General features: G+C 41.1%; 3 protein-coding genes across 4 annotated transcripts; all 3 read right to left on the bottom strand.

Moving 5' to 3' along the window:
- Positions 1-283: 283 nt before the first annotated feature.
- On the bottom strand, positions 284-5696 carry LOC108141120 (contactin). Its single transcript, XM_017264334.2, has 8 exons — positions 5471-5696; positions 4151-5110; positions 2404-4089; positions 2179-2345; positions 1247-2119; positions 1026-1194; positions 839-972; positions 284-776 (listed from the first exon to the last, which is right to left on the bottom strand). Exons 2-8 carry the CDS (start codon positions 5058-5060, stop codon positions 483-485), a joined length of 4233 nt encoding a protein of 1410 aa, XP_017119823.1. The 5' UTR covers positions 5061-5110; positions 5471-5696; the 3' UTR covers positions 284-482.
- Positions 5697-7049: 1353 nt separating this feature from the next.
- On the bottom strand, positions 7050-10039 carry LOC108141231 (sideroflexin-1-3). Of its 2 annotated transcripts, none has more exons than XM_041709552.1 (7): positions 9937-10039; positions 8975-9159; positions 8755-8904; positions 8514-8631; positions 8298-8459; positions 7585-7712; positions 7050-7525 (listed from the first exon to the last, which is right to left on the bottom strand). In XM_041709552.1, the coding sequence occupies exons 2-7, from the start codon at positions 9135-9137 to the stop codon at positions 7281-7283; spliced, it is 966 nt and encodes a 321-aa protein (XP_041565486.1). In that variant the 5' UTR covers positions 9138-9159; positions 9937-10039; the 3' UTR covers positions 7050-7280. The 2 variants fall into 2 exon arrangements, with proteins under 2 accessions (XP_041565486.1, XP_041565485.1); XM_041709551.1 differs by lacking the exon at positions 9937-10039 and adding an exon at positions 9624-9641.
- A 1624-nt stretch (positions 10040-11663) lies between these two features.
- On the bottom strand, positions 11664-23450 carry LOC108141132 (probable sodium/potassium/calcium exchanger CG1090). Its single transcript, XM_017264354.2, has 7 exons — positions 23021-23450; positions 18169-18408; positions 17873-18107; positions 16793-17082; positions 15758-16727; positions 15344-15532; positions 11664-15271 (listed from the first exon to the last, which is right to left on the bottom strand). Exons 1-7 carry the CDS (start codon positions 23021-23023, stop codon positions 15261-15263), a joined length of 1938 nt encoding a protein of 645 aa, XP_017119843.1. The 5' UTR covers positions 23024-23450; the 3' UTR covers positions 11664-15260.
- Between the last annotated feature and the right edge of the window lie 1074 nt (positions 23451-24524).

The following is a 24524-nucleotide window of genomic DNA, read 5'->3' as shown; positions in this document are numbered from 1 at the left end:
AAAGTTCCTCTTTTGAACGTATTAACTTCTAGGTAGCTTTCTACCTTTTTTCAACTCTTGGCTTGTATCATAGGTAAATTAAGCAAGTCATTAAAATACGTAATTTTATTTATTGACCTAAAAATAACAGTTATTTTTAGGCTTTTATGTAAAAGTAAAAATAACTATCGTTTTTTCTGAAAAATAATGATAATACAAATTAGTTTTAAATGAAAGTTGCAACTGTCACTGGTATTAATACTTAATTGACTTTAGTTGAATAAGTTCTTATTGACAACATAAATACTTGGAAAGATATAAATTTATTTGTTTTTAAAAAGTCTTTAAAGTGGACGGAATTGCATTTACATAATTTAGAGCAAGAGTAAAAATGGAATGTATATGTTTAACTGCCTGCACTACTTACTCTTATATAAGGTCACTTCTTAGTATAATATATTTTCTTACTGCCTAAGTTTCTGCATCCTTGATTTGTGCTGCCTTCAGTGGCTTGTGTAGAAAAAGGTGGTGAGGAGTAGCAATGTGCTTAAGATTAGTGCCGTATTGATGTTATGGCCATGACGGGTATTTGCCGCATTCCGCGTCGTCTTGCCCATTTGGAAGCGCAGCGTGGGACTGGACATGCGGCCATCGCCTCCGTTGCTGAAGGCCAGAACTCGCATGTTGTAGCTCTTTCCGGGCGTGAGGTTATTGATGTAGGACTCCAGCTTCTGTCCAATTGGCACGATGGTATTGTTGGCTGTGATCATGTTCTGGTCCGTTTCCCAAATGCGAACCTTAAATATTGTGGGATGTTAGTAAACACTTTCTTGGACTTTTGGGGTGTCAGCCGGCTTACCTTGTAGCCCTCGACTGGTTCCTCGTCCTGCGAGGGTGAAACGTAACGCCATACAACTCGCACCGTGGACGGATTTATTCCATACACATGAACCGAAGACGGTGGCTTTTGCGGGGCCTTTCGATATGTGCGCTCTGGAAAACAAAAGGTTATTTATTCTGTATAAATACTGTTTTTTAGAACCCACCTTCAAAGCGTTCGCTTTCGGGTCCTTCTCCAGCAGCATTGTATGCCATGACCTTCACAAAGTAGTACGTGTCCGGCTGCAAACCAACGATCAGTGCCCAATTTCTGGTCGTGCGTGACAGGTAGTACACGGAGTCTTCTTCCTGATGCGTTGTTTTCCAATACTTCAACTAAAACGCGAAACAGTTAATCACAATACACAATTTAGATCGTTATCCTTACCCTGTGGCCAATGAGTTTGCCGCGAATGTTCTCGCGGGACATGTCGATCGGTTGCCAGGTGACGTTAAAGCAGGTGGAGTTGAAGGCGAGCGCAAACGGCTTCTGGGGAGCCACTTGTGGCATGTCCTCGGCCGAGTGGATGACAGCAATGCCACTTTCCGGTCCCTTGCCAATGCTGTTGATGGCCTGCACCTTGACCTCATACTCCGTGTAGTAATTGTTCAGCGGTATGTTGACCACGGCCACGCCCATATGGTCCTGTTTCTTGATCTCGTCCGAAGCCCACTCGATGGCACCCTTCAGCTTCCAGAACACCTTGTAGTGTATTCCGTGGCTGTGCTGCTCTTGCGGCAACAGCGGATCCCAGGTAATCGTCAGGTCGCCGATCTTACCGCCTCCACCGCCCACGTTCCTCGGCGCAATGTAGGGCTTGTCCTCATAGGTGCTATAGATGGGCGACGGTGCTGATGGCGTTCCAATGCCCAAGTCATTAACGGCCGTCACACTGAACTCGTAGGCCGACCACGGCGTCAGATTGACCACCTCGGCTTGTTGGCGCGCCGTATAGCGATCCACCTCGCGCGACTGCACATGCGTCGATACATTCACCCATGTGCGGTTCCAGTTGGTGCGTCCGAGGATGTTGTAGTAGCGAATTGGCCGGCCATTGTTCGCTCCGTCCACCCACTCAATGATTGCCTTCGTCTTACTGATCTGTATGACTTGAACGCCGCCTGGAGCTCCAGGTGCTCCCTCGATGGACACACTGGTCTTGCTGCTAATCTCATTGACCGCCGACTTGACCACGCACTCGTAGTCGCCGGCATCACGCATGGTGGTGTTATGCACCGTCAATCTGTTCCAGTCAACAATCTGCAAATGCGTAGAATTCGGATTAATTAGCAGGACGGATTAATTACAGACCAACTTACAATACGTCCGGTGCCGTCGTGGTTGTTCTTCAGGAGTTCGCCGTTGTGCTTCCAAACGTAAGCAATGTCCAGCAGTTCATCGAAGGCGGCCTCACAATGCAAAAAGATTAGGTCATGCTCCTTGGCAACTATGCGCTGCGGAGGCGTTTCAATAAACCGAATTTCCTCTGCAAATAATTACAAATAGTTTACATTTGACGAAGACATATTAAATGCTTTTCTTACGCAAAACAATAACGCGGGCATGGGATTCATCGGTGCCGGCCTGATTGGATGCAATGCAGGAGTAAACGCCCTCATCGTCTCGCGACGTGGGCGCAATGTTGAGGGTGCCGCTGGGTAGGATGCGTCGGTGACCACCCGAGCCAATGACCTGGCCGTCCTTCTTCCATTGGAACTTGGGCCGTGGAGCGGCTTCGGGATCGCACACAATGGTGGTGTTGCCATTGTAGACCGCATAGACCTCGGACTCGAGGGGATGTTTCTTAAAGGACGGTTTCATGGACAGCACACGGAGTTGTGCCGAAGAGAAGGCCGTTTTTAGCTGATTTTGGGCACCACACTGGTACATTGCCTCGTCCTTATCCTTTTCCAAAAACTTAATGGTCAGAACATTGTCTTGGATGATATAGCGATCACGATTAATGGTTGCGGGATCGAGGCGTTCTGCGTTTTTGTACCACGTGTAGTTGGCATCCGGAATGGCGAATGCCTCACATATGAAGGTCACATCGCTGTTGTAGTCTTTGATCATGTCCTTGAGCGGAATGGTGAACTGCGGCCGCATTTGGATGTTGATGTAGATGCTCTTGGTGAGCGTCTTGCGGGGATTGGTAATGGTGCACGAGTACTCGCCGTTGTCGTTCGTCGTGGCATTCTGGATGATCAACACTCGCCCGTAGTTGATGGTGTACGCATTGCGCTGGAGTGGTAGTCCTTGGCGCGTCCAGTTGTACGACGGAATGGGGTAGCCGAAACCCATGCACTCCAGTCGAATCTCGTCACCAGCCACCGGCGCCTCCGGGAAGACTTTGGGAAAGGTGTTGGCGAATATCAGCGCCTGATAGTTGCTGTTGGGCGTCACGCGCAGCGGGAAAAAGGGTCCATTGCGACCGGTGTCCGACACAAGGGTCTGTACGGTGCACGAGTAGTTGGCCCTGTCGACGGTCTCTATGAAGGAGAAGTATAGGGCACCATCCCGGGAGACGAACACACGCTGGTCCTCCTCCACAAAGTTGGGGAAATAGTCGCGTGCCCAGTAATAACGCACATCGGGATAATGCTGCGGTGGGTCACAAAATATGGACTTGCCCCAGTTCATCTCGCTCGTCTCCGCTGAACGTTTTAGATTGAACTCCATGATGAAGCCGAAGTTGAGATGAGCGCTTTCGGATCGAATGCGTCCGAATTTGTTCTCTGCCACGCAATGATAGGCGCCCTGGTCCAGTGCCTGCTTGGGCTCGTAGATGATCAGGTTGCCCCCCGATATCGTGTATCGATCCTGCGCCAGGGGATCGATCTTCTGGTACTCCAGTGTGTCGTTCACGTACACTTCGCGGTACCACAAGTACGAAGGCGTCGGATAGCCGCCAGCCAAACAGCTCAGTGTTACATCGTTGATCAGGCGATTCTTGTTCACATCGAATGTCGTGTCGTTCGGCTGCTTTACGAAGTACGGACCCCGCGGAATGCGTTCCATGTCCGTAATATCGAGTCCATAGTGATAGGGCCGCTTGTCGTCCAGCTTAATGTTGACGTTGTCGGGGCTGTAAAGGACCTTCGACTCGCAAATAAAGAGATTCAGTTCGATTTCGTAGGCCGGCATAAACATCCAGCGATCATTCTTCTTGGAGTAAGCGTAGACAACGCGATCGCGTACATATCCATTGTCTCCGTACGGCTGATTGGGACCTGCAAGATTCAGAAGAATTAGAAAAGCAACAACTGCGAAAGGGATCCCATTAGTACGTGCCTATATAGCCGCGTAGGTTATTTTGATTGCGCTGATTAACGCTGCCCGGCAGCGAGTTGTAAAACTGATTGGGATTGTTGAGATTTCGGTTGTTCAGATCGTTTTGCACAAGGAAACGATTGTCGTGCAGATCCTCGTTTTCCAGCGGCACATGCTCGTCCATGGAAAACGCGTCCTCGATCTGCACCAGCTGGGTGTTGTCGTCGTTGACCCAGTTCAGTGGACCTGTTTGTCGTGCAGAGATGAAGAATCGATTCTGTCGCTGATTCTGCAGAATGAGGTTCTTGAGTATAAACGAGTGCTTCTCCACGTTGTCCACGTTCAGCAGGTCGGCAGTGTAGGCCTTGCAGATCTTCTTGGCCTCCGCCCAGTTGCGCTTGGGCGAGCGGATGAAGCGATAGCACGTCTGCCTAAACGACACCCAGTGCTCTGGGCAGAAGTTGTCCTCGTCGCTGTAGGCATCGCGGAAGTTGACTCCCGCCGAGCTAATGCTGTTCCGGTTGAAGGGGTCGTACTGGGGCCCCAGCCCGCCCAGGTTGTTTCCCGGTCCGACCACATTACCGCCAACGCCTCCGGCTCCCAACCTGCCATCGTAGTAGCCCTTGTAGGTGCCGGTGCTCTGTCCATCGAGCAGGGGATTATCGAACTGGCTGGAGTCCGAGCTCTGTTGCTGACCAGTGTAGAGCGGATTGTAGCGCGGCGAGTAGTCCTTGTTGTAGCTGGGCTGATAGGTCTGGGGCTGCTGCCCGGGCTGCAGGGGATCCGTTTGGCCCGGCGGCAATTCTCCGGGCAACTGGGCCGCGGTCAGGTCCAAAAGATGGAGCGCTAGAAGACCGACCAAAAGGCAGCTCTTTGGAAACATATTCGTTCGGGGTTTTTCTCCTAAATCGCGTTGGCTTTTGCTTCTCATGACGTCTTGCAGCAGACTAAAGGCACATTTTGCTATAGATTCGATTGTTTCTGAAAGCAGAAGAGCGAGTGAATATATTGTCTTGTTTATTATCCCCAACTAATGGCATAAACAAATATCAAGTAAACAAATCTGGCGATCGCTGCTCAATCAAATTAGTTTGAATTAGTAAACCCATTGCGTGTGCTGTATGCGCGTGTGTGTGTGTGTGTGTGCGTGTTTAGGCGTGGTCGTAAGCCATGATGAATTTACTACGAAATTGTTTAATAGAACACTTTGTTTCACACAGTTTTCGCTGCTTGGCGACTAATGTTATTTCATAAGAAGCCACTGACTATATAAGTTGACCACATTCTAATAGCCAATGCTTAAACAACTGAAGTTCTACCATAGCAAACATCTAACCACACCTTAATTACGATTCCTCGCCACGGAATCCAAACGTTTGAGAACTGGCGCTTCGGGATGCTTCTGCTTGCTGGACGGTATCAATAGGCAAATGCGGCTGTGGCCAAGCAGTTCTAAATAAATTATTGTATTTACAGCTAGCTAAATAATAGTTTAATTAAAAAAAACAAAACCGAGCCCAAGCTGAGTCGACCAGCAGTTAGGTATGAGCAAGCCACGATTGTGCGCAACGTCGCATTGGCGCGATAACGATAACGATGGCCGATGACAATACAGTTGCGGGCAAAAAAAAAATAATAGTGCCACCGCCACGCACCTTTAAAAGTTTGTTATTGGGCGTATTCAGCAGAACAACATGATCACTGATCACTGATATGTATGATCGATCACTGATCATGATGCAAATATTCTTCCATTATGATCAGCAAAAAAGGAGCAAAAAAGTAGCCTTTATCAATGGTTTAAATATCGATAAGAATACAGTGAAAAATAAGAATCTAAGCAAAACAAATATAAAAACAAAAATAAAACAAGCAAAAATTAATTATTTAATGCGTAATGTATGATAAGTATCAGCAGCCAACTTGATCACTGATTATTGATCCATGAGTAATCAGTGATCATGTTGTTTTGCTGAACACGCCCATTGTTATATCTCTTCTCCAGTTCATGACTATTTCATTAGATTATACTATATATAGTTGAAAACAAAAGAAATACGGATCATTTTTCAATTTATTTTATTGAAATCAACCATTTTCTGAAATGAAGACTTATATCGGCCGGTCAATATAATTGCAGTGCTACTTCCAATTTGAAAAATATTGAGAAAAATTGAAGATACTTGAATAATTTATTATACAAGCGACTGTTTGGGTTGGGTTTTATAACTTTTCTATAATATAAAAAAATTAGCTTCAAAAATATTGCACAACTAGGAATTAATGGTAATTTACCGTATCGTTTCATATGAAGTCCCATTTTATGTGTAGGTACTAAAAAATAACGTTCTGGTTCTGTCAAAATATTTTTCATATTGGTCGAATGGTTTTTGGCTTTTACTATATTAAAGTATCTATTACCTAACTATTCTAGCATCTAGCCGATGCATAACAGATTTTTGATTTAAAGATATCTCAAATGCTAAGACCTTAAAATTGTTAAAACTATAAATGATTAAATTTAATTTTAATAATTAATTAAGAATTATCAAAATGATATTCTGCTTATGTTTTTTTTTTTTTTAATTTTAATTACTTTTTTGAAAAATTATTACAACACCGTTTATGTATTTTTTTTCTAAATCTAGAAAACCAAAAAAATATTCTCCAAATTTGAAAACCGTTATTACAAAATGGATAGGCAATATACCTTGAAATAATTTTAAAATATTAATCTTTGCGTTTTTTCATTTTATTGAATCGTCGGCACTACAATTATAGTCTAATCTAATAAAATAGTCAACGTTTGTATGAACTAGACAAGTTAAATAATAATAACGTCAATTAAAGATGGGGGGTGGGGGTGTTGGCAGTGACCACCGCCCAGATGCGGGCATTCCAATTGGAAACGCAGTTTAAATCCAACAGTTAACAGAATCTATATTTGGTTTCTTCACTTTTACACAAAACGCTGAATAATTTCATACCCTCACGTCTCACGTCGCTAAGAATGTGCGTCCAAGGAATAATCTCATGAGTATTTCGGACGAAACTCAACGGGCAAAATGCTAATAAATGCATGGTGACTAAATAAATAGGCGACTGATTAAAGCAATATTGTCTTCGTTAAGCTCGTAGATTGCACAGTGGCTCACAGGCCCTTGTTGAACCAGACGGTGTCCAGATCCGGGCGCTTCTTCTTGATATCGTCGCGCACCTCTGTCTCCAGACTGTCCACCTTGATCCCCGCCCGCTGCTTGAAGAAGGCGCAGCCGAGGGGCGTGGCGAAAATCAGCACGAAGCCGCAGAAGAGCGTTTGGATGGGTGCGTTGGACCGTGGAAATCTGGCCAGGAATCCCCTCTTCTCGAGGGTATTCATCAGCAGTGGCGTCAGTGCTGAAATTAAGGAATTGTAAGTATTTCAAGGTTTCAGGGTTCCCTGCATAAGCACTTACTCATTCCGGGAATGGCCATGGCGATTCGACTCAGGATAACGGCTGAGATGCCCACAACGGCCGCCTTCTTGGATATGCCCATCTCTTTGTTGTTCTCATCCAGGAGCACAACTCCATTACGCAACTCCCTGAAAAAGACACAGCCAACGATTAGAAGAAAATTATATTAAATACCCGAAATTTAATTCTACCACTATTATAAAACAAAAATACCTTTCAAATGCGCTAATATGGAATTACGATGCTCTACTTCTTACCCTTTTGAATAAAATTGGTTTAGATTTTAAATTGAATTGCTTTTACATAGTCTTAAATCCATTTTTGGTTTATAACTAGACAGAGGATCACAGAAACTGTAACCTCGTCGTGCTTGTTTAAAATAAAAACACTATTTTTTAAAAATATTTTTAAACAAAAAACACAACCTGAAACATTGCTTTTCTCTCTACAATAAGTTACTCAGAAAGGGTAACCTAACTGTGATTGCTTAAAATAAAATTTTTTTTGTATACAAAAAACACTAGATTGTGTGTAAGCTGCAACATTGCTTTTCTCTCTACAATGTGTTAATCAATCTCAACTTTTAATATATCATGTCAATCGGCTTTGGTTTGTTTCTAGACTCTAAGACCATACTTTAGTAAGCCTCTTCAATGACATATCTAAAGGCCACTATCAAAATAAAATAGTCCTATTGATAAAACAGTACTTACTGCATCCGCATGCAGGGAATGTTGATGCAGTTGGCCGCTCCCACTGCAACCAGAGGTACGAGGCGGCCCAGGAGCGGATTCATGTTCTTCACCGCCCGGTTGAGGGACAAGGCCGTGGCCAGGGCTCCGCTGGTGGCCAGGCAGTACGAGGTGATCAATTGCCTAGGCGGGGTACGATTTTAGTAAGGGCGACTTCGGCTACGGATCGGTACCTACGACTGGCTGATGGGCGATGTGCCCGAGCGGTTCGTGAAGTTGACGATGGCGTTGAACGTTTGATTAGACCACTGCCAGAAGACAACGGCGGCCGTGCTCTTGTAGAAGGCCATCATGCCTGGAAAACATTTCATCTATTATTGAGCTTGAATTAATCAGCGGCGCGGAAGCAGATAGTTCAAATGGCCCCAATTGAGCCCCAAAAAAAAAAAAAAAAAGCGCTGCTCGTACTCGTACTCGCCTCCGGTGATGAGCATGTTCATGGGCATCTGTGCCGCCATGCGCCCGATCACAATCTGTTTCTCGCCCGTCTCCGGATGGAACGCCGAATCGTACAGGTACTTGGCTCGCCACACATCGTCGATGGTCTTGCACTCGGGCACATCCTTGCCTGGAAAGGATGTTTTTTTTTATTGTTAGATCGGGCAGTTTGGTGAGCGGGTCAGTGGGGTCATCCTTACCGGCCCGGTACTTCAGCACGATCTGGCGGGCCTCCTCCAGTTTTGCGGCGGAGGCCAGCACATTCAGTGGATTGGTCAGCAGGAAGAAGTGCTTGGCCCTGCCCACATACGATTCCTGGTCATATTTGGGCTGGTCGATGTTGACTCGGGGAAGGGGGCTCATGGTCAGGCCGCAACTGATTTGCCTGCAAAGAATCTTATCAGAATGGAGCTCAAATGGCCACTAAAGGTCGGAGAAGGTCGGAGGTCTGCAGTTTCGGAGGGCACATATTTTCCGGGCTCGCTCGCTCTAAAAGCGGTTCTTATCAGCCCCGATGCTGGTGACCTAACAACTGCGACGCGTTATCGCTGGTAAACAAGTTTCTCCCGACAAATGCTACTTTGCGCATATATGTAGGCATAAGAAAACACACTATGTATACGAAAACGCCCGTGATTAAGTATGTACATGGGTAGGATTTTAAACCATGGTGTCGGTGGTCGGTGGTCGGTAGTCGATAGACGTGCCTCCGCTATTATGTATTCAACAGTACCGAAGGTTATATAATTCGTCTGCGATTATGATAAGTATTGACGAATCTATGCGAGTCTTATCGGAGGGAACGCGCAAACAGCAAGCAAAAGAACAGGTAGCAGCACACACACACACACCGTGTCCGTATACTGTGTATTCCAGCCGACTTCCAGACAACTTTCACTCTCCGTCGTTGCTACCACTTTGGCAGTGAAAACACGAATGAGCGGGAGCCCCCGACACCGGTTGGAGCTCCAGAGAGCTTTCCCCTCTCTCCACGCGCGGCGCATGTGTATGCGTAACGGTTAGTTCGAATGGACGGCTGGAAAAGGGCGAGAGCGGAGAGCGGAGAGCGTGGGAGAGAGCTTTAGTGCGTGCGCGGCATTTAACAGCTGGGCTTGCCAGGTGGTAAGGCAGCCGAGATTCCGAGTACAGACTGAAGCAATACCCTCTGTGTTGGTCGATCGCTTGCGTCGAATACTATTTGTTGCGGCTGCTTGAATCTGAGGTAAAAGTGAATTTGGAAATTGGTGGCCGAAAAAATATTAAATAAAATGTTTACATGATTTTATCACAATCGAGAACAAAGCTCACTGTCATCAGAGAATTTGAAATTGTAAATTAGTTTTGAACGCTCTTTTTTTTTTAAGGCCGAAGAAGCAAACATTATCGACCCAGGTGGCTATTGTCACCTGATATATATATACATAATAGTTGTTTAAAGCTTTTAAAATAATAAAATATTTTAGCATGCCTTGGACAGAAAACGCCTAATTGGTGGTTACCATCGATTTTTAAATTAAATATAATATTGAGTCAATAATATTAAAGTACAAAAGCAAAATTATATATATTTTTTAGAAGCATGCAATTTTACAATTCTTCAAATTATATTCGTATTGTATGACACGACATTCTTCTTTTTATTGATTTCATCAAACTTTTGTTCAAAGTTTATAAAAAGATATATTTATAAGTGTAAGAAAATAAAAGTCCACTCTTGTAACACAGTGTAATTTGGAACTAAAAAATCGGTGGATTAGGTTATGTTAACTATGAAATTTTAATTTAACGTTTAATTCATCTAAGTCTGTAAACTTTTCCATTATCAACACGTCTGTAAAATTGTGTCAAAAAAAAACAAAAAATAAAATAACACTTGCTTACAAGGGAATCTAGTTATGAAATTATCGGATGGTCAAAACACGCTTTATGTAACCATGTAAAGGGTATTATAATTTTAGCTGGAAGTGACTTATCCGGAGTACTGACTAAAAAATACACACAATTTACGAATAAATTTAAATTTGGGTGAATTAGTTGTGAGTGTAGCTCTTATACCGTCACTTTTATCTTAGCTTACAAAATATTTTAATGGTTTACACAAAAAAAATATTTTTTGTTATTTTTGAGTGTTCTACAATGGCTTCTTAGGTTCAGTAAATTTTACTCATACGTCACAAAATCTAGCAAAAAGTGTTGTTGAGAAAACTTTTAAATTTATTGATATAAAAATTTGTTTTCAAATACCATATTAGACTTAGTATTGGGAAAAATATTTATTTGAAAAGGTGGTACAACTGATCTCCGGGAGCTCAAAAAAGACGTTGTGACCACATATGTACCTGAGATCTGGATCCTCCGAAATTAAAAACCAAACAGATTTCGTTGAAGTAATGTTAAGTCTGGTAGTTAATCAAAAAAAAATTGCGGTTTAAAAATATTGATTTTTAAACAAAATTTCGGTAAAATTTATTTACCAGTGAGAAAAATGTTATTTTAATTACTTAAAAAAATAGTTAAGAAGCTAAGATTTGAGACTAATCGGCTAGTCGTTTTCAAGTATTGTTTGTCTTGTACTTTCAAGCATCCCTTTTAAAATATCAAATATTCACCTGAATGATATGAAATGGTTTTAATCTTAAATAAATGTACACTAAAAAATCGATTTTATTAAAATTCTATCTGAATATGACCTACAGAACTTATTAAAAAGGGTCACGCGAAATAAAAGTAAATCTGCGCCACCTAGGATAGTAAAATTAGCAACAGTGCGTATGAGTAATTATATTTACAGCTATGGCGTCACTCCTTAAACACGTTAGTTTTCAGTTTTTTCCTTCTATCATGAAACAAAAGACAGTATATAATGTGTTGTTGAGATGGAATAACAGGACAGAAATTTGTTTTGTCTCTATTTATGCATTTTATTTCCAGAATTCATTATTAGACTAAACATAACAACAACAGGTTTGTATATTAGCATTAGTTTTTCGTGTTATTATTTTCAATCTCACCAATAAGTATAAGTTGTCGCCCCGAAGTTAATTTTTAAACACACTTCAGAATTAAATTTGGTAGGATTCAATATAGTATTTGCAAACAATTACGACTAATTAACACAAATGTCAGACGTAAACATTTATTGTATTTTTTGGTATAGCATGTTTTAGATTTAAGTATGTAAGTATAAGTAACAATTATTGTACATTGTATATGTTGTTAAGGGAAAGTTTTATTGAAGTACCTCTTTTTTTTTTGTCTACCTCTGCTCCTAGTTCTTAGGTAGTCTGGATCCTCATCAACAAATAAAGCAGCTGGAATATTTATTAATATTTCTCTTATAGGTGCAATTTTGCGTTAGATACAGTTAAAAGTAACACGAAACATGTATATTGGATTTAATTTAAAATAATTTTAATCGAATCGCAACGACGTACTAGCGGTTAGACTTTATTCGATAATTTAAACGAAAATTCTAATTATAATTGTTAATTATAAAACACATAACATTTTTTAACTAGTTTTCTTTATATTGTATGTATGTATAGTATCATAATGGAGTGCTGCTTAGTTACTGATTTAACTGAGAGTATTACATACCCTGCTGTGGTATGTTCTAAAAACTTTCTGGATCGACTATTTTGAAGACTAGGGAAGAACCTTGTACTTGTGTTGTGCCAAGAAGAGCAACCCACTTGTGGTGATAAATAATACAAGAAGTAATGTATGTGTATTGGTAAGTGGGTGTTTTCGACAGGCGATTGTTCATACGATTTATTGTGTAACGTTGCTTTTCATATATGTTTGTTTGTATGTATTTGTTCAATGATCCACCCCCTTAAAAGATCCGTTTTGATATATATTTTATATTATAAATTATTGTTAGAGAAATTATTTCCTGTGACAGTTTATTGTCGTATTTTTAAATAAATAAATACTAATTTGATTTAATTTATACGATTTAGTTTAACAAATGATCAGTAATATGACTTCAAAACCCAGTTGATTAAAATTAAAAATATCTGCCAAGTACTACTGCACTGTCATATATATATGCATATGATTTTTATAATCCATTTTATGAAATATATCTGGTTCTCTATTGGTTTATTGGATATTTTTGGGAAATGTTGCAAGCACAGGGTGTATGTGTCCAATTTTTAACTAATTTAGTTCACGAGATCGCATTTTTGTTCGGAATGCTAGAGGTGGATTGCTTGATTTTTTATTCATAGAATGAACGATATATATTTAAAAATATGAAACCACAACGGACCTTAAAAGGCGAGGGGAGGTATTTATATATTAAACTCAGCTCTTCATGCTTTGTTTGCTATTGATTTGTTTCTGGAAGTTGGTTTACATAAATTATAGAAGTCAGTAGCTTGGTCTTACTTTCGTCTGTTCCAAAATATTTAAGCTTGAATCTTTATTGTATATATATGTAGGTTCACTCTGTATAAATATGTACGTAAGTATTTGACTATGATTAGAGAGCGTCCATACAGCAGTGCTCACTACGTAAGTATGTTTATGCTATATGTGTGTATGTTTGGGTATATACTGTCTTAGACATTGCTCTTAGCTAACGTCTGATTCTGTTTCTCAATTGACCACCAGCTTCAATGTCACTATGCCATTTGCGCAATTGAAGAAAATCTGCTGGACTGTGATCTAATTTAGAAGCTAAGATGGCCAATCGGCTATCGATATATTACGTGTGCCTTCAGTTGCCTAATCAGAGACAAATAACACAGAATTAAAGCGTACTCTTGTTGTGATTTTGAATAGTATTGTTACCCGCTTTGAACACTTAACAATGTTACATTTTTGAATTAACAATCTTGCATAGCCTTCTCTGATGTTTCCTTCTAGGATTATGTATTGACAGAACAATGAATAAGTAATTTAATGTAGGATTATTGTAATCTTAACCAACATTCAGTTCGGTTATGGAGATTTTTTTGTTGAAATTAGCAAAGAAAAAATATTGAAACCTTTTAACAAATATTTTTTCCAACGATTACCCCGAAATTTCATAAAAAACTGGAAAGAGGTAAGGTGTGGTTATGAAATTGACTTTAGGTATTTAATATGCGTTCCATAAAATAATTAATATATATTATCTGTATGTTATTTACAATAGAAAATTGACACAGTTAATTGCCGCCATGATCATTTTCTTTGCACTTCACTGTTAATTCGAATCATCGGAATAACTAGGACGTTTTTTGTGTGGTGTCGTTAAATAATTGACTGTAAATTTAGTTGAATTTAATAAAAATATACACATATGCTTGCACTTTTTTGAAAAATAAAGTTTTCTGGTCATAAATTGAACAAAATTCGTTGTCCTTGTTCCGCAGCTCATAACTCTGCGTTTCTGGTCCGTCTCGAAATATTCGTTTACTTGGTCAAAGACCAGCTCGAGAGAAATTTCCACGAGTGTTTTATGTCTTAATTAACGGAGCTTCTTACAAGAATTCGTAAAACTAAGGTCTATTATTAATCAACTGGTAAGAAAACTATGTGGTTCAAAAGTATATATGTACATACATGTATGCGACTAAATAAAACAATATAATCGCATAGTGTTTTTTGATTGTGGTGTGGGACATTTTGCGTTGTTTCTTAAAACCATTAGCACAATGGCTAATTTTTTGTTGTTCTCATTGTTCTTAATTGCATACATTTGTCTCCCTATCTACAGTTGCTATTTTTGCTTTATATATTCTTTCTTTTATTACATATGTGTATGTGTAATTCTCTCTAAAGTGGGACACTTTTTTAAATATTCAAAAAAACTTAAAATTTTCTGTTACGTTAAGCACTGAATAAGATAACAACAAATAATAAATTAGACAATAATAAATAATTGGACAATTTGAAGTTCGGAAAAACGACCATGTCGTTTAGGGATAATGAAGTTTGAGCACATAAAGACCATGTCTTATTTGTAAATAATATGAGCAAATGACATGGTGCTTAGTATTAAAACACACTAATTTTTTATTTGTTCTTTGAATCCTGTTTTCTGTGCACGTACAGACAGCAAATCAAAAATCTTCGAAAAACAAGTGTTTCCTTCTAACAAAACCAAATCATTTTAAGTTGAATTTACAAAAGTTTCTCAACTTAGAAAGAACCACTCCTATACTGTTATTTTAATTGCCTAAATATTATTTAAATACATATTAATAAATATAGTATACATGTACATTTATATAATTTATCTTTTTGGTTTATCGTCTCCACGTTCCTTTGGTGCAATGTAAAAATTCATGTAAAACGCGTTTTGAGTATTCAATTTGTCCTCTAATTAACGTTAGGTAAATGTTACTCTTTATCCATCCCCTCCCAGTATCTTGCAGTGTTTTCGGTTGGTTTTAGCTGCGGCTATGAACAATTCTACTTTGTATGTCTATATGTATACGGTACTTGGTGCTGGTAATGAAAATATACGTGCGTTTCTGACATCGTCTCGGGTTCTTAGTAAGTGCCTAAAACGTAGAAGTTCCAGTTAGAGAAGCTCAACCAATGCGATCGCATCCTATATAGAGGAGCATACTCACTGGGACACTCGGGTGGGTTCATGTAGCCAAAGACATTCATTTCGTAGAGCGACGCCAGCGTGATGAAGAACAGATACCAGATCATCAGGATGATGCCCAGTCGCTTGTCCAGCTTCCAGCCGTTCAGGTGCGTCGAGAGGATCAAGAAGACCACGGTGGAGAACAGTGACAGCGTGGAGTAGGCCAGTCCTGAAAACGATATCAAGTGGAAAGGAAAAGACAGAGAGGGGGGGAGAAAGAGCACTCAAAAATTAGACTTGACCGGGATCAGTGTGTGCTGCTACTTTAGCTAGGAGAATGACTAGGACACTCATGCCAGGCAAACCACACGATGGACACACGACGAGCACTACGAGTTAGATAGACACGCAAGCGGATACGGATTTGGGGGGGGGAGGGGGTGGCAGTACCTACCCTTGGATATAACGTTGACGTGCGAGCCGGGCTTTATGATGGCCGTTTGAATGAACCAGGGAAGACCTAAGCACACTAGTATATCAAAGACATTGGAGCCAATGGCGTTCGACACGGCCATGTCGCCGTAGCCCTCTTTGATAACGGCTATTGAGCTTAGGGCATCCGGGACGGACACGCCAGCGGCCACAAACGTCAGCCCCATCACGGTGTCCGGAATGGCCAGCGTGGAGCCAATCACGGTGATCATCCACACCATGAAGTACGAGTAGAACGAGATCCACACCATCGACATCAGGAACGTGAATGGATACCAGTTGCGATACTGCTCCAGCCGGCAGTCGGGCATCGTCTTCTTGCAAAGATAGTGGATCGGATAGACCACATACCAGGCGACCAGTGCTGGCATCCCTCCTTCCGTCGGTCGGAGCAGGGGATCGCGCCGTGGCTCTCGCTGTTTGTCCGTGGACTTGTAGTAGTCGACGCCTCCGGGCGCGGCTGCCTGGTTGGCAACCACTTGGCCACCACTCTTGGCAGCAGTTGCCGCCGCCGCCGCCTCGCCTGTGACCACTGAATCGGGCTGGTCGGCGTGGTAGCCCATGTTCTCCTGACCCACCTGGCCCATGCCCCAATCGTCGACCGGCGGCGGATTGGCCATCGGCTTGGGCTGGCTCTCGTCACCCCAGGCGGCGTTCGGATCCCAGCTGGCATTGGGATCGCTGTAGTTCTGGTAGTCGTTCTGCGGCTCCGCACTGAGCTCCTTTGGTGGCTGCTGCCCCTGGGCCTGGCCACTCTCTTGGGTGTATGAGCTCTCCGGCACGTTCTTGTAGGTGACCAGCGCCGACTGCTCCTCCTTGCTGGGCAGCTTGAAGGGCAGGTTCAGACTCAGGGCCCATCGTTCCAGCTCTGTGTTGAAGTGCAGGGCCACGCAGTAGACCACGTAGCAGAGAAGCATCACCACGGACTCAAACTGAAAAGAGGGCCAAAGGTTAGGTGACAATCGCTGGGTTCTGAGCTGATCTGTGCGGCACTTACGCAGGATATGACGTCGTTAAAGATGATTATCAGCATGACCAGAATGGAGACGCAGTAGAAGAAGCAGTCTCGCACCAAAGGCCACCAGTTCAGCTGGCAAACGGTGCCCGAGCACAGGGCGCACACTGAGATCACGAACATGATGTTGAACACGGCCGAGCCGATGACTCCGCTGATGCCGATGTCGTCCTTGGCAAAGAACACTCCTATTACCACGGTGGCCAACTCAGGGGCCGAGCTTCCGGCAGCCATAAACGTGGCTCCCGCCACATCCGGCGAAAGCTTTAGCTCTACAAGTTAATCAGAATCAATTACGCTCCTGGATTTGAACAAGCTTTCGACAAGGGGCAAGCATATCATATTGTAAGGGGCATCAAAGAAATCTATTTGTGGAAGGACCGGTATATATTTCCATTCTTAATTTATACTTTTCAAGTAAACTAAACAATTACAAAATAAAATAAAAAAGGAATTTCCGTCCATTTCTAAAAAGAGAAATAAATAAATATTGAGAAAGCCTATATTCCCATTTCCTTTTTTACTGTATCTAAATACAATATTTGTACTAAGTTTCACGATTACTAGTTCATCGAAAAAGTTCAGATAGACGGATGGCTAGATAAAATTGGCTTTTGATGATGTCACACGATGCCTAACGGATAGTCATAAATTATCTACGAAATAAAGTTTTACTTTGCCTTATGAAAAACTTAACTTATTAATAATTATTCAATTATTGCGTTCTGACAATCTCCTCATCGCTCAACCACCAATTAAGTAAACAATCTTAGGTAAAAAAAATTAAACCCGTTCTCGTTGAGTAGAAGGGTTTTTCACCGCATAAACTATATTTGTATATTTTTGATTAAGATCTCTAGCTGCGTCGATCTAGTTCTGTCTGTCCATATGAACGTCAAGATCTCGTAAATAATTTTGAAATTGCTGGAGTAAGAGTGCCCAAAAGACAAAAGCATTCCTTTTCATTTTGAACAGTTGAAGGTACTTTTCTGACTGAATAGATCGATAGCACTCTTAAAAGCCCCTAAAGATTTCATTGAAGTTCCCGTGATTTAAGCTCACCCTCGCACAACCGGTCCAGGCTGGCCACAAAGTACTCGTCGCACACGATAGCCAGGCCGAAGAAGGTAAAGATGGCCACCAGGATATGCAGGATGAGGCCGCCGTGCTGCCGAGCCCACTTGTTCATCAGCGGCTCTGGGAACTGCTCGATGGCCGGAGGCGTGCAGTTGTAGCGCTTGGGACGCCAGGTGGGAACGGCTCCATGAACCGGAGTCGCTTGCGTGGTCACCTGTCCCTGTTGGAGTGAAATGGGGTCTTGGGTGATCTTGCAGCTTGTGAATCACTGAACTACTCACCTCAAACGCCGGTGTGGTATCCAGAACGGAGCTGCCCTCTGTGTTCGCCCCCGCGTTGTCCCCTCCCTTAGCCTCCTCGTCGCCGGCGCCGTCGCCCTCTTCCTGACTTCTCACATTGGCGGTCAGGAGCTGTCCCTCTTTGGTGTCTCCTTTGGCGGAGTACACGCTGACGCAGTAGTATATTAAGAAAAGCAGTCCCATGTTCCACATGCGGGCGCGACGCGATCGGCGACGGACAATCTGTAAATTGGAGGTGTGGGTCACATAACTGTGGCATATGACTTTTGATAATATAAAAGAAGTCTTCTTATGTTCCACTTTTAATGCAGTACAATTCATTCGATCCATCAAAATCAAAATGAAGTACAAGAATTTTTAGATTTCCAATGAAGTTTTCGATTTACTGCATAAAAGTTTAAACGCAATATAAATTCATTCATTTTCATTCATGCTAGGGCCGCCATTTTAGCTCCTGTTTTGAAAAATTTCTAAGGCTTTAAATTAATAAGAAACACAAACAACCTTTTAGCAAATATGTGTATTAGCAACAAGTTTTGTTTTGGTTATTCCATTTTTGAGACGTTTGAAACTAAATTTTTCCTTAAGAATAGCTAACTATTGTTTTTGACAGGCTTAAATTAAAATTTCTTTATGGAAAGCTGAAATTAATTCACGCGGACTCCTACATGGAAAACAGTTAAGAAACAATTAAGAACCTAATATGAATCTCTTTACCATTGACCAATATGAGTTGAACTGTTTTAAGGAATGTGTTTAAAACGAACGGAAAACAAATTATGGGACTATAACACATTTTTGGAAATAATAACAAATAACCAAAACCAAACGATTAAAAAAAAATCAAACATGCTGCCAATTTCGACAATTTGTATACAGGACCCTTTAATACATATACTGAACTATATTATGTGATCGAAGGTTAAGTCTTTTCGGAAGTACCGAAGAAAGACTTTTTTGTAAGCAGCATTATTCATAAAATGTTTCTTTCAGAACGTAATATCAAAAATTTTAAATGTTAAGGACAATCGTCACGACAGTCCTAGCTAGCTATTTTTTTCTCGGGTGAGACTACTTTTAAACGGATGTAAACAGTTAAATGAGCGTGAAAGACTTTAATCAGATTTAATAGTTTTATTCTATTGTTTCCTATGCAAAATAGAGCGTTGTACTTTAACTTTTTGATTTGATCATGAATTACGAAACTTTTGTACATATACTATTTTATTTTTGAATAAAGACAAACTTTCCTGAAAATCATTTCTGTAAAGGGACAAAATGTTAGCAGCGAATTCTTAGTCAGAAAAGACATATTTATTGTGTTTTCTCTCAGTGTAAAAAACAGCTTGTTTAAGAAATGGAAGCGTATTAGGTTTATTTTCGCTGGTTCGTCGTGGTTTGGCTTTGTAGCGCTTACCGGCTTTGTCTGCCAGCTTGACAGTAGAAACATGATACCAAACTTGAACTGCAGCTGAACTTTAGTAAAGGCTAGCCAACCAAACTAAGTCATATGTATTCGTTTTTCCTTAAAGTTCAACGGTAGCCAGGGTGTTTGCACATATGTACTCAAATGTTGGAAGGTAGAGAGATATGTAGCTAGCCGTCCAACCATTTGTCCAAATAATCATGTATTCACTTCATAACAACTTTTGAAATCATTTTTATGTAGAGCATTTAAAACATTAAATTCGATATTTATTTTTTTTTAATCTGCGTCACTGTCGTCATTGACCATGTAATATCTTTAGACGGTAATTTCGATTAACTTCTGCATACATTTTTTATTTTGCCAATTTTCTTTTAAAGATAGATATTGACCGAAAGAAAATATACCACCCAAAAGATATATTCCCCATTAATGCGTTACTAGAATCCTAATAGAAATAAGAGATTTGTAAAAGGACGATAAGGACGGGCTGATGATCTTAATTAATATTACATATAATTTATAGGATCGATAACGCCTCCTTATACCTTTTAAAACCTTTACTCTTCACTTATAAGATTTTTATTGACTTTCGCCCCAAAAACAGATAAATATAGATAAGCTTTTGATAAAGGTTATTATTTTTTTATTATTTTAATTAGCGGCGGAGAAGGCTTTTTATGTCCCAATCTAAATTTTAATAAAATGAACATACGAATTTTAACGTAGTTTTTGAAAAAAAGTTTTGGTTTAAATTTACATTAAAAGTATTTTCTTGAAAAATATACATATTTTTTTTTTTTGGTAAAAAAACAAATACATTCAAGGAAATATTTTCGAATTTGAAAATTTAATTTTAAGTGTACTGTAAACGCGTATTCGAAGGTATTTTCCTAAAACAATTTTTTGTGTACTTGATTCGGTTCAATGCCTTAAAAATGACTTGACGGAATTTCCACATCGATAGCGGAGACCGGTTGATTAACTTTATTCGCTTCTTGATCTTGTTGAAATTAAATATTTTTGCAATTTTTCTTGCCAGTCCACCTTCTATTGGACGTTGGTGTAACCCAAGACGTTAGTACCACCCAAAAAATCAAGAATGTAAAGGACTACGCAGCAAATATCCAAAAATGTACATTTCTGCTAATAACTTCAAAAATAACAATATTGGAAGATGCTCTTGTTTTTGCAAATGGCCTCCAATTTCAAGTGTCTGGACTAGACAGTTGTTGAATATCAGTGAACAAGCCATGGAGCGATACACTTCTCAATCGTGAGGACGAATTGACCTATATTACGACCAAAATCATAATGAGCGTGGAGGTTAATTTCCACCTCAGCGGGTACGCGAACCAGGAGCCATTACATCCGCTCAAGCTGGAGAAGTCATTATCATCATGCGCGTTATTGGGCCATGTTAACCAAGTTTTTTTCTACAGCAATTGGAAGAACTAGGACGAACTGACGGACGGACAGACAGACGGACAGACGGACATGGCTAGATCGACTCTCCTTTCGATGATGATCAGGAATAAATACACTTTATAGGGTCGGAAATGTCTCCATCACTGCATTATAAACTTCTGACTAAAATTATAATACCCTCTGGAAGCGTATAAAAGTGACCTTGCTCCAGATTTGACGGCTAAACTTTTAGCCGGTTTATAAAAGGGTCAAAGCTGGTGGGTCGATTTAACTTTCTTAGACGCAAGAAAGTTCGACCTTTTGTTGGTACAAAAGAAGTAGAAAACCTGATAATAATAATAAAATCAGATAAAGTTAAGACTTGGTAGCTTTAAAACTATCCAAAAGTGTTGGAAAGCCCGCTCCAGTTGCCTGATTTTAATCCTTATGAGAACTTGCTTGGACCGACGTGTGCACAAAACGCCAATAAAAAAAAAGCAAGAACGAACTGGTAATAAAAAAAAACGAATATTAATGTTATTTACTGTAAAATAGCAATCGCGAACAAATCGGTTTAAGCTTGTACGTGGTGGAATATTAACACATGATTGCGAGTTGCTTGGAACGCGTAGGTAAGTTCGTTGGGCTTGCTTAAATTTATTTAAATTACTAACAAAAATTGTAAGACCTCACTTATCCCATTATCTAATTCCATAATGACCACTTTCGAATCTTAGTTTGAAATCAGTTTTTTATGATTAAAGAAGTTCAGGGTGCAAGGAATATATGTACATATGTAACTTAGTAGTGTGGTTCTATTTTTAGATGCTCTCCGGGAGAGTAGCGCGGTTATTACAGGAAAAAAAAACTGCTGCCTCCCAGACAGCGGCACAGATAAGCTTTAAGTAAACAACAGTGAAAGTACAACCAATGCTCAAGTAAAAGTATGCAATAATAAGCGAACCGGTTGCCTGGGAGGAACGAGGACCAAATCTCAGGCCATCTCTAGTCCCAATTCGAGTGTCTACCATGAGACATAATGGACATCATCGTCTCCCGGCTCCTTGATTGGCAAGTCAAACTGTGAATTCAGGAGCAACAGCAGCCATTAATGTCTTGGAATAAATTTGAGCAACAATGCTTTGTTATGGACAAAATTCTGGGTGTCATTGTTGTCGATTTCGTTGTTGCTGCTGCTGCTGCTGGCGTGATAACAGCGCAAATTTGAAGCAATTGCTAGAGCAATGGGGCCTCTCTCTCTCTCTGTCTTGGAACAGAGGGAAAAGAGCGAGGAAAATAGCGACGAGAGGAAGTGGGGACTTTACCACAACTACGAGCGGCCCTGGGATACAGGGATAGCATCGTGGTGGGTGACGGGCGGAATGGGATGCGGGACCTCGGCGTCGTCTGTCTGACTGAGTGACTAACGAAACCACCACACCAGTCCGTAAGCCCAGTGCCCCCCTTTTGGGCCACTCGGTCATGCCGCAAAATATCGATTTACAGTTACGCCCCCACCCCTGCCACCTCTCGCTCTCTCGCTTGGTTGGGAAAGCTTGCAAGAGCGGGATAGCGTAGTGTTTTTCGCTTGACTTTTGCCGTTAGTTACCGTTTTTGTTGTTGCTGCTGCTGATGCTGTTGTTGCCTTGTAGAGGTGGGAGAGAGGGGCAGGAGGGTATGGGGAGAATCCACGATGACGGCGTCATCTTATAAAAATAAATGGCTGTGCTAACTAAACAGACGAGGAGAAAGTTGCGGCAGAGGGGGAGGCAGGAGGCTTGGTGGCTCGGCTTACATCACACACGCTCGTGTTTTCCTTCAACGGTGCAAAACAATGGGGCATGAAAAAGCAAAGGCGCTGCTGCTTTGTGCCTTATTCCTACAACGAGGGACGAGTGCTGACAATTGACTTGCAATTTGCATTAAGCCCAGGGATGGGGATAAACAAGGCTCAGCGGATTAGGCCTGCACCTTGCGGCCCATTTCATAATCACTTTTTACCATTTTCACTGCTGCCTGCTGGCGCTGCTCGAGGTTCACTCTTCACGGATTTGTGGACGCGTTAATTACAGGCGGTAGTTGGATTTTAACGGAAAACAGATACAGAAGAAACCGTTGCTTTGGAAAACATGTGAGGAATCAGCCGGATAGTTTCAGTTCACTGGACAAGCTCGACTAATCCATTGGGCCCTTCGCTGGAGCCCCTATTTGGTGGGTTTTTCGGAATATTACTAGCACATCATTTCTGTGAATCGACCGTTTTGGGGCTTTTTCCTTCGCCGGACGAGTGTGGGCGAGTGTGTGTGTGGTTCGAATCGAGCACCTCAACCTCACGAGACCGAGACGAGAGCGGGCGCGGACCGAGCTAGCCTGGTTTGCCTTTGCCACTGATTGCGATGACGTCTGAGCGCGGACTGATGCAGCGTCGTCGCGTCTGCCGCACAACTTCGCACGGATGGAGCGGACGCCGCGGAAACCCACCACAGCCGAACGCCTTGGCCGGAAATGCGAAAGTGCGACGCCTGGGAAAAGGTTTCGGTGCGAGTGCGAGTGCGAGTACGGTTGTTTGGACGGTCAGCGCCATCTATGGACCGCTTTTCGAGGCACGGTCACAGCTGTGTTGGACTTATTTTATCTACGCGATAACTTGGCTAACTACTGGTGAGCTTTTGACAACACAACAGCCGACAGCAGAATTAAACTTGTTCATCAAAAAATCGACCTGCCAGCCAGGACCTGCCAGTCAGGATATTAACTAAAATATTTGATTTGCATAGGAGACTACTATATATACTTATATATCATAACGAGCAACACACCAATCGAAAGTACATTTTTCTTTACTTAAATGAAAGCTTAACACACTTCTAAGCTCGGTTAACGTTGAAAAATGTTATACATAAACAGTTATAATCAGTTATATACTGTTATAATGCAGAGAGACATGGTGTGGTCAGTTTTGAAATATTTTAAGTATAAACTCGTTGTAAAATGACATGACGTCAAAAGAAGTTATTTTAAGAAACTTTTTCAGCTGAAAATTTTAAGTCATTTTAGCACATGAACGTTTCTAGTATTTATATTTTCTAAATCGCCAAAGGATTTTCCTCAAAACATTGGTTGCGTTACTCTGGTACCGCTATCTTCACTTTGTCTTTTAAGATGTCTAGCAGCGCGGTGCTTGACAACTTTAAACAACAAAATGAAATTATACATTTAATGATCCAAAATAATAATTGTACAAATAATAAACAAATTGTAAATGATAGTATTAATATTATAGACTGAATCTAGTAATAATATAAATAATGAAATTTTATAAATAATAACGAAAACAATGAAATGTAAATGATATAAATATAATTAACGGAGATGTAAATACTAAAAATATAAATATTTAAACTTTAAATACTAATAATACTAATAAGAAATTTCATAATAATAAAAATTTAAATATTAATATAAGAAAAAAAAAACGTAACCAGACTGGCCGGTACCAGCAGCG

Source organism: Drosophila elegans, unplaced genomic scaffold (assembly GCF_018152505.1).
Source record: "Drosophila elegans isolate 14027-0461.03 unplaced genomic scaffold, ASM1815250v1 contig_476, whole genome shotgun sequence".
NCBI classification, from domain to species: Eukaryota; Metazoa; Arthropoda; class Insecta; order Diptera; family Drosophilidae; genus Drosophila; species Drosophila elegans.
Note: the sequence above shows the minus strand (reverse complement) of the source record. Positions and strands in the feature narration are given on the sequence as shown.

Coding starts and splice junctions, on each gene's coding strand:
- LOC108141120 (XM_017264334.2), bottom strand. CDS start 5,060: ATGAGAAGCAAAAGCCAACGCGATTTAGGAGAAAAACCCCGAACGAAT. Junction 2,120..2,178: donor ACGACGGCACCGGACGTATT/GTAAGTTGGTCT, acceptor ACGCATTTGCAG/ATTGTTGACTGGAACAGATT. Junction 777..838: donor AACCAGTCGAGGGCTACAAG/GTAAGCCGGCTG, acceptor ACAATATTTAAG/GTTCGCATTTGGGAAACGGA.
- LOC108141231 (XM_041709552.1), bottom strand. CDS start 9,137: ATGAGCCCCCTTCCCCGAGTCAACATCGACCAGCCCAAATATGACCAG. Junction 7,713..8,297: donor ATTCCCTGCATGCGGATGCA/GTAAGTACTGTT, acceptor TGTCTTTTTCAG/GGAGTTGCGTAATGGAGTTG. Junction 7,526..7,584: donor CATGGCCATTCCCGGAATGA/GTAAGTGCTTAT, acceptor CCTTAATTTCAG/CACTGACGCCACTGCTGATG.
- LOC108141132 (XM_017264354.2), bottom strand. Junction 17,083..17,872: donor CCTGGACCGGTTGTGCGAGG/GTGAGCTTAAAT, acceptor ATTAACTTGTAG/AGCTAAAGCTTTCGCCGGAT. Junction 16,728..16,792: donor TTAACGACGTCATATCCTGC/GTAAGTGCCGCA, acceptor CCCTCTTTTCAG/TTTGAGTCCGTGGTGATGCT.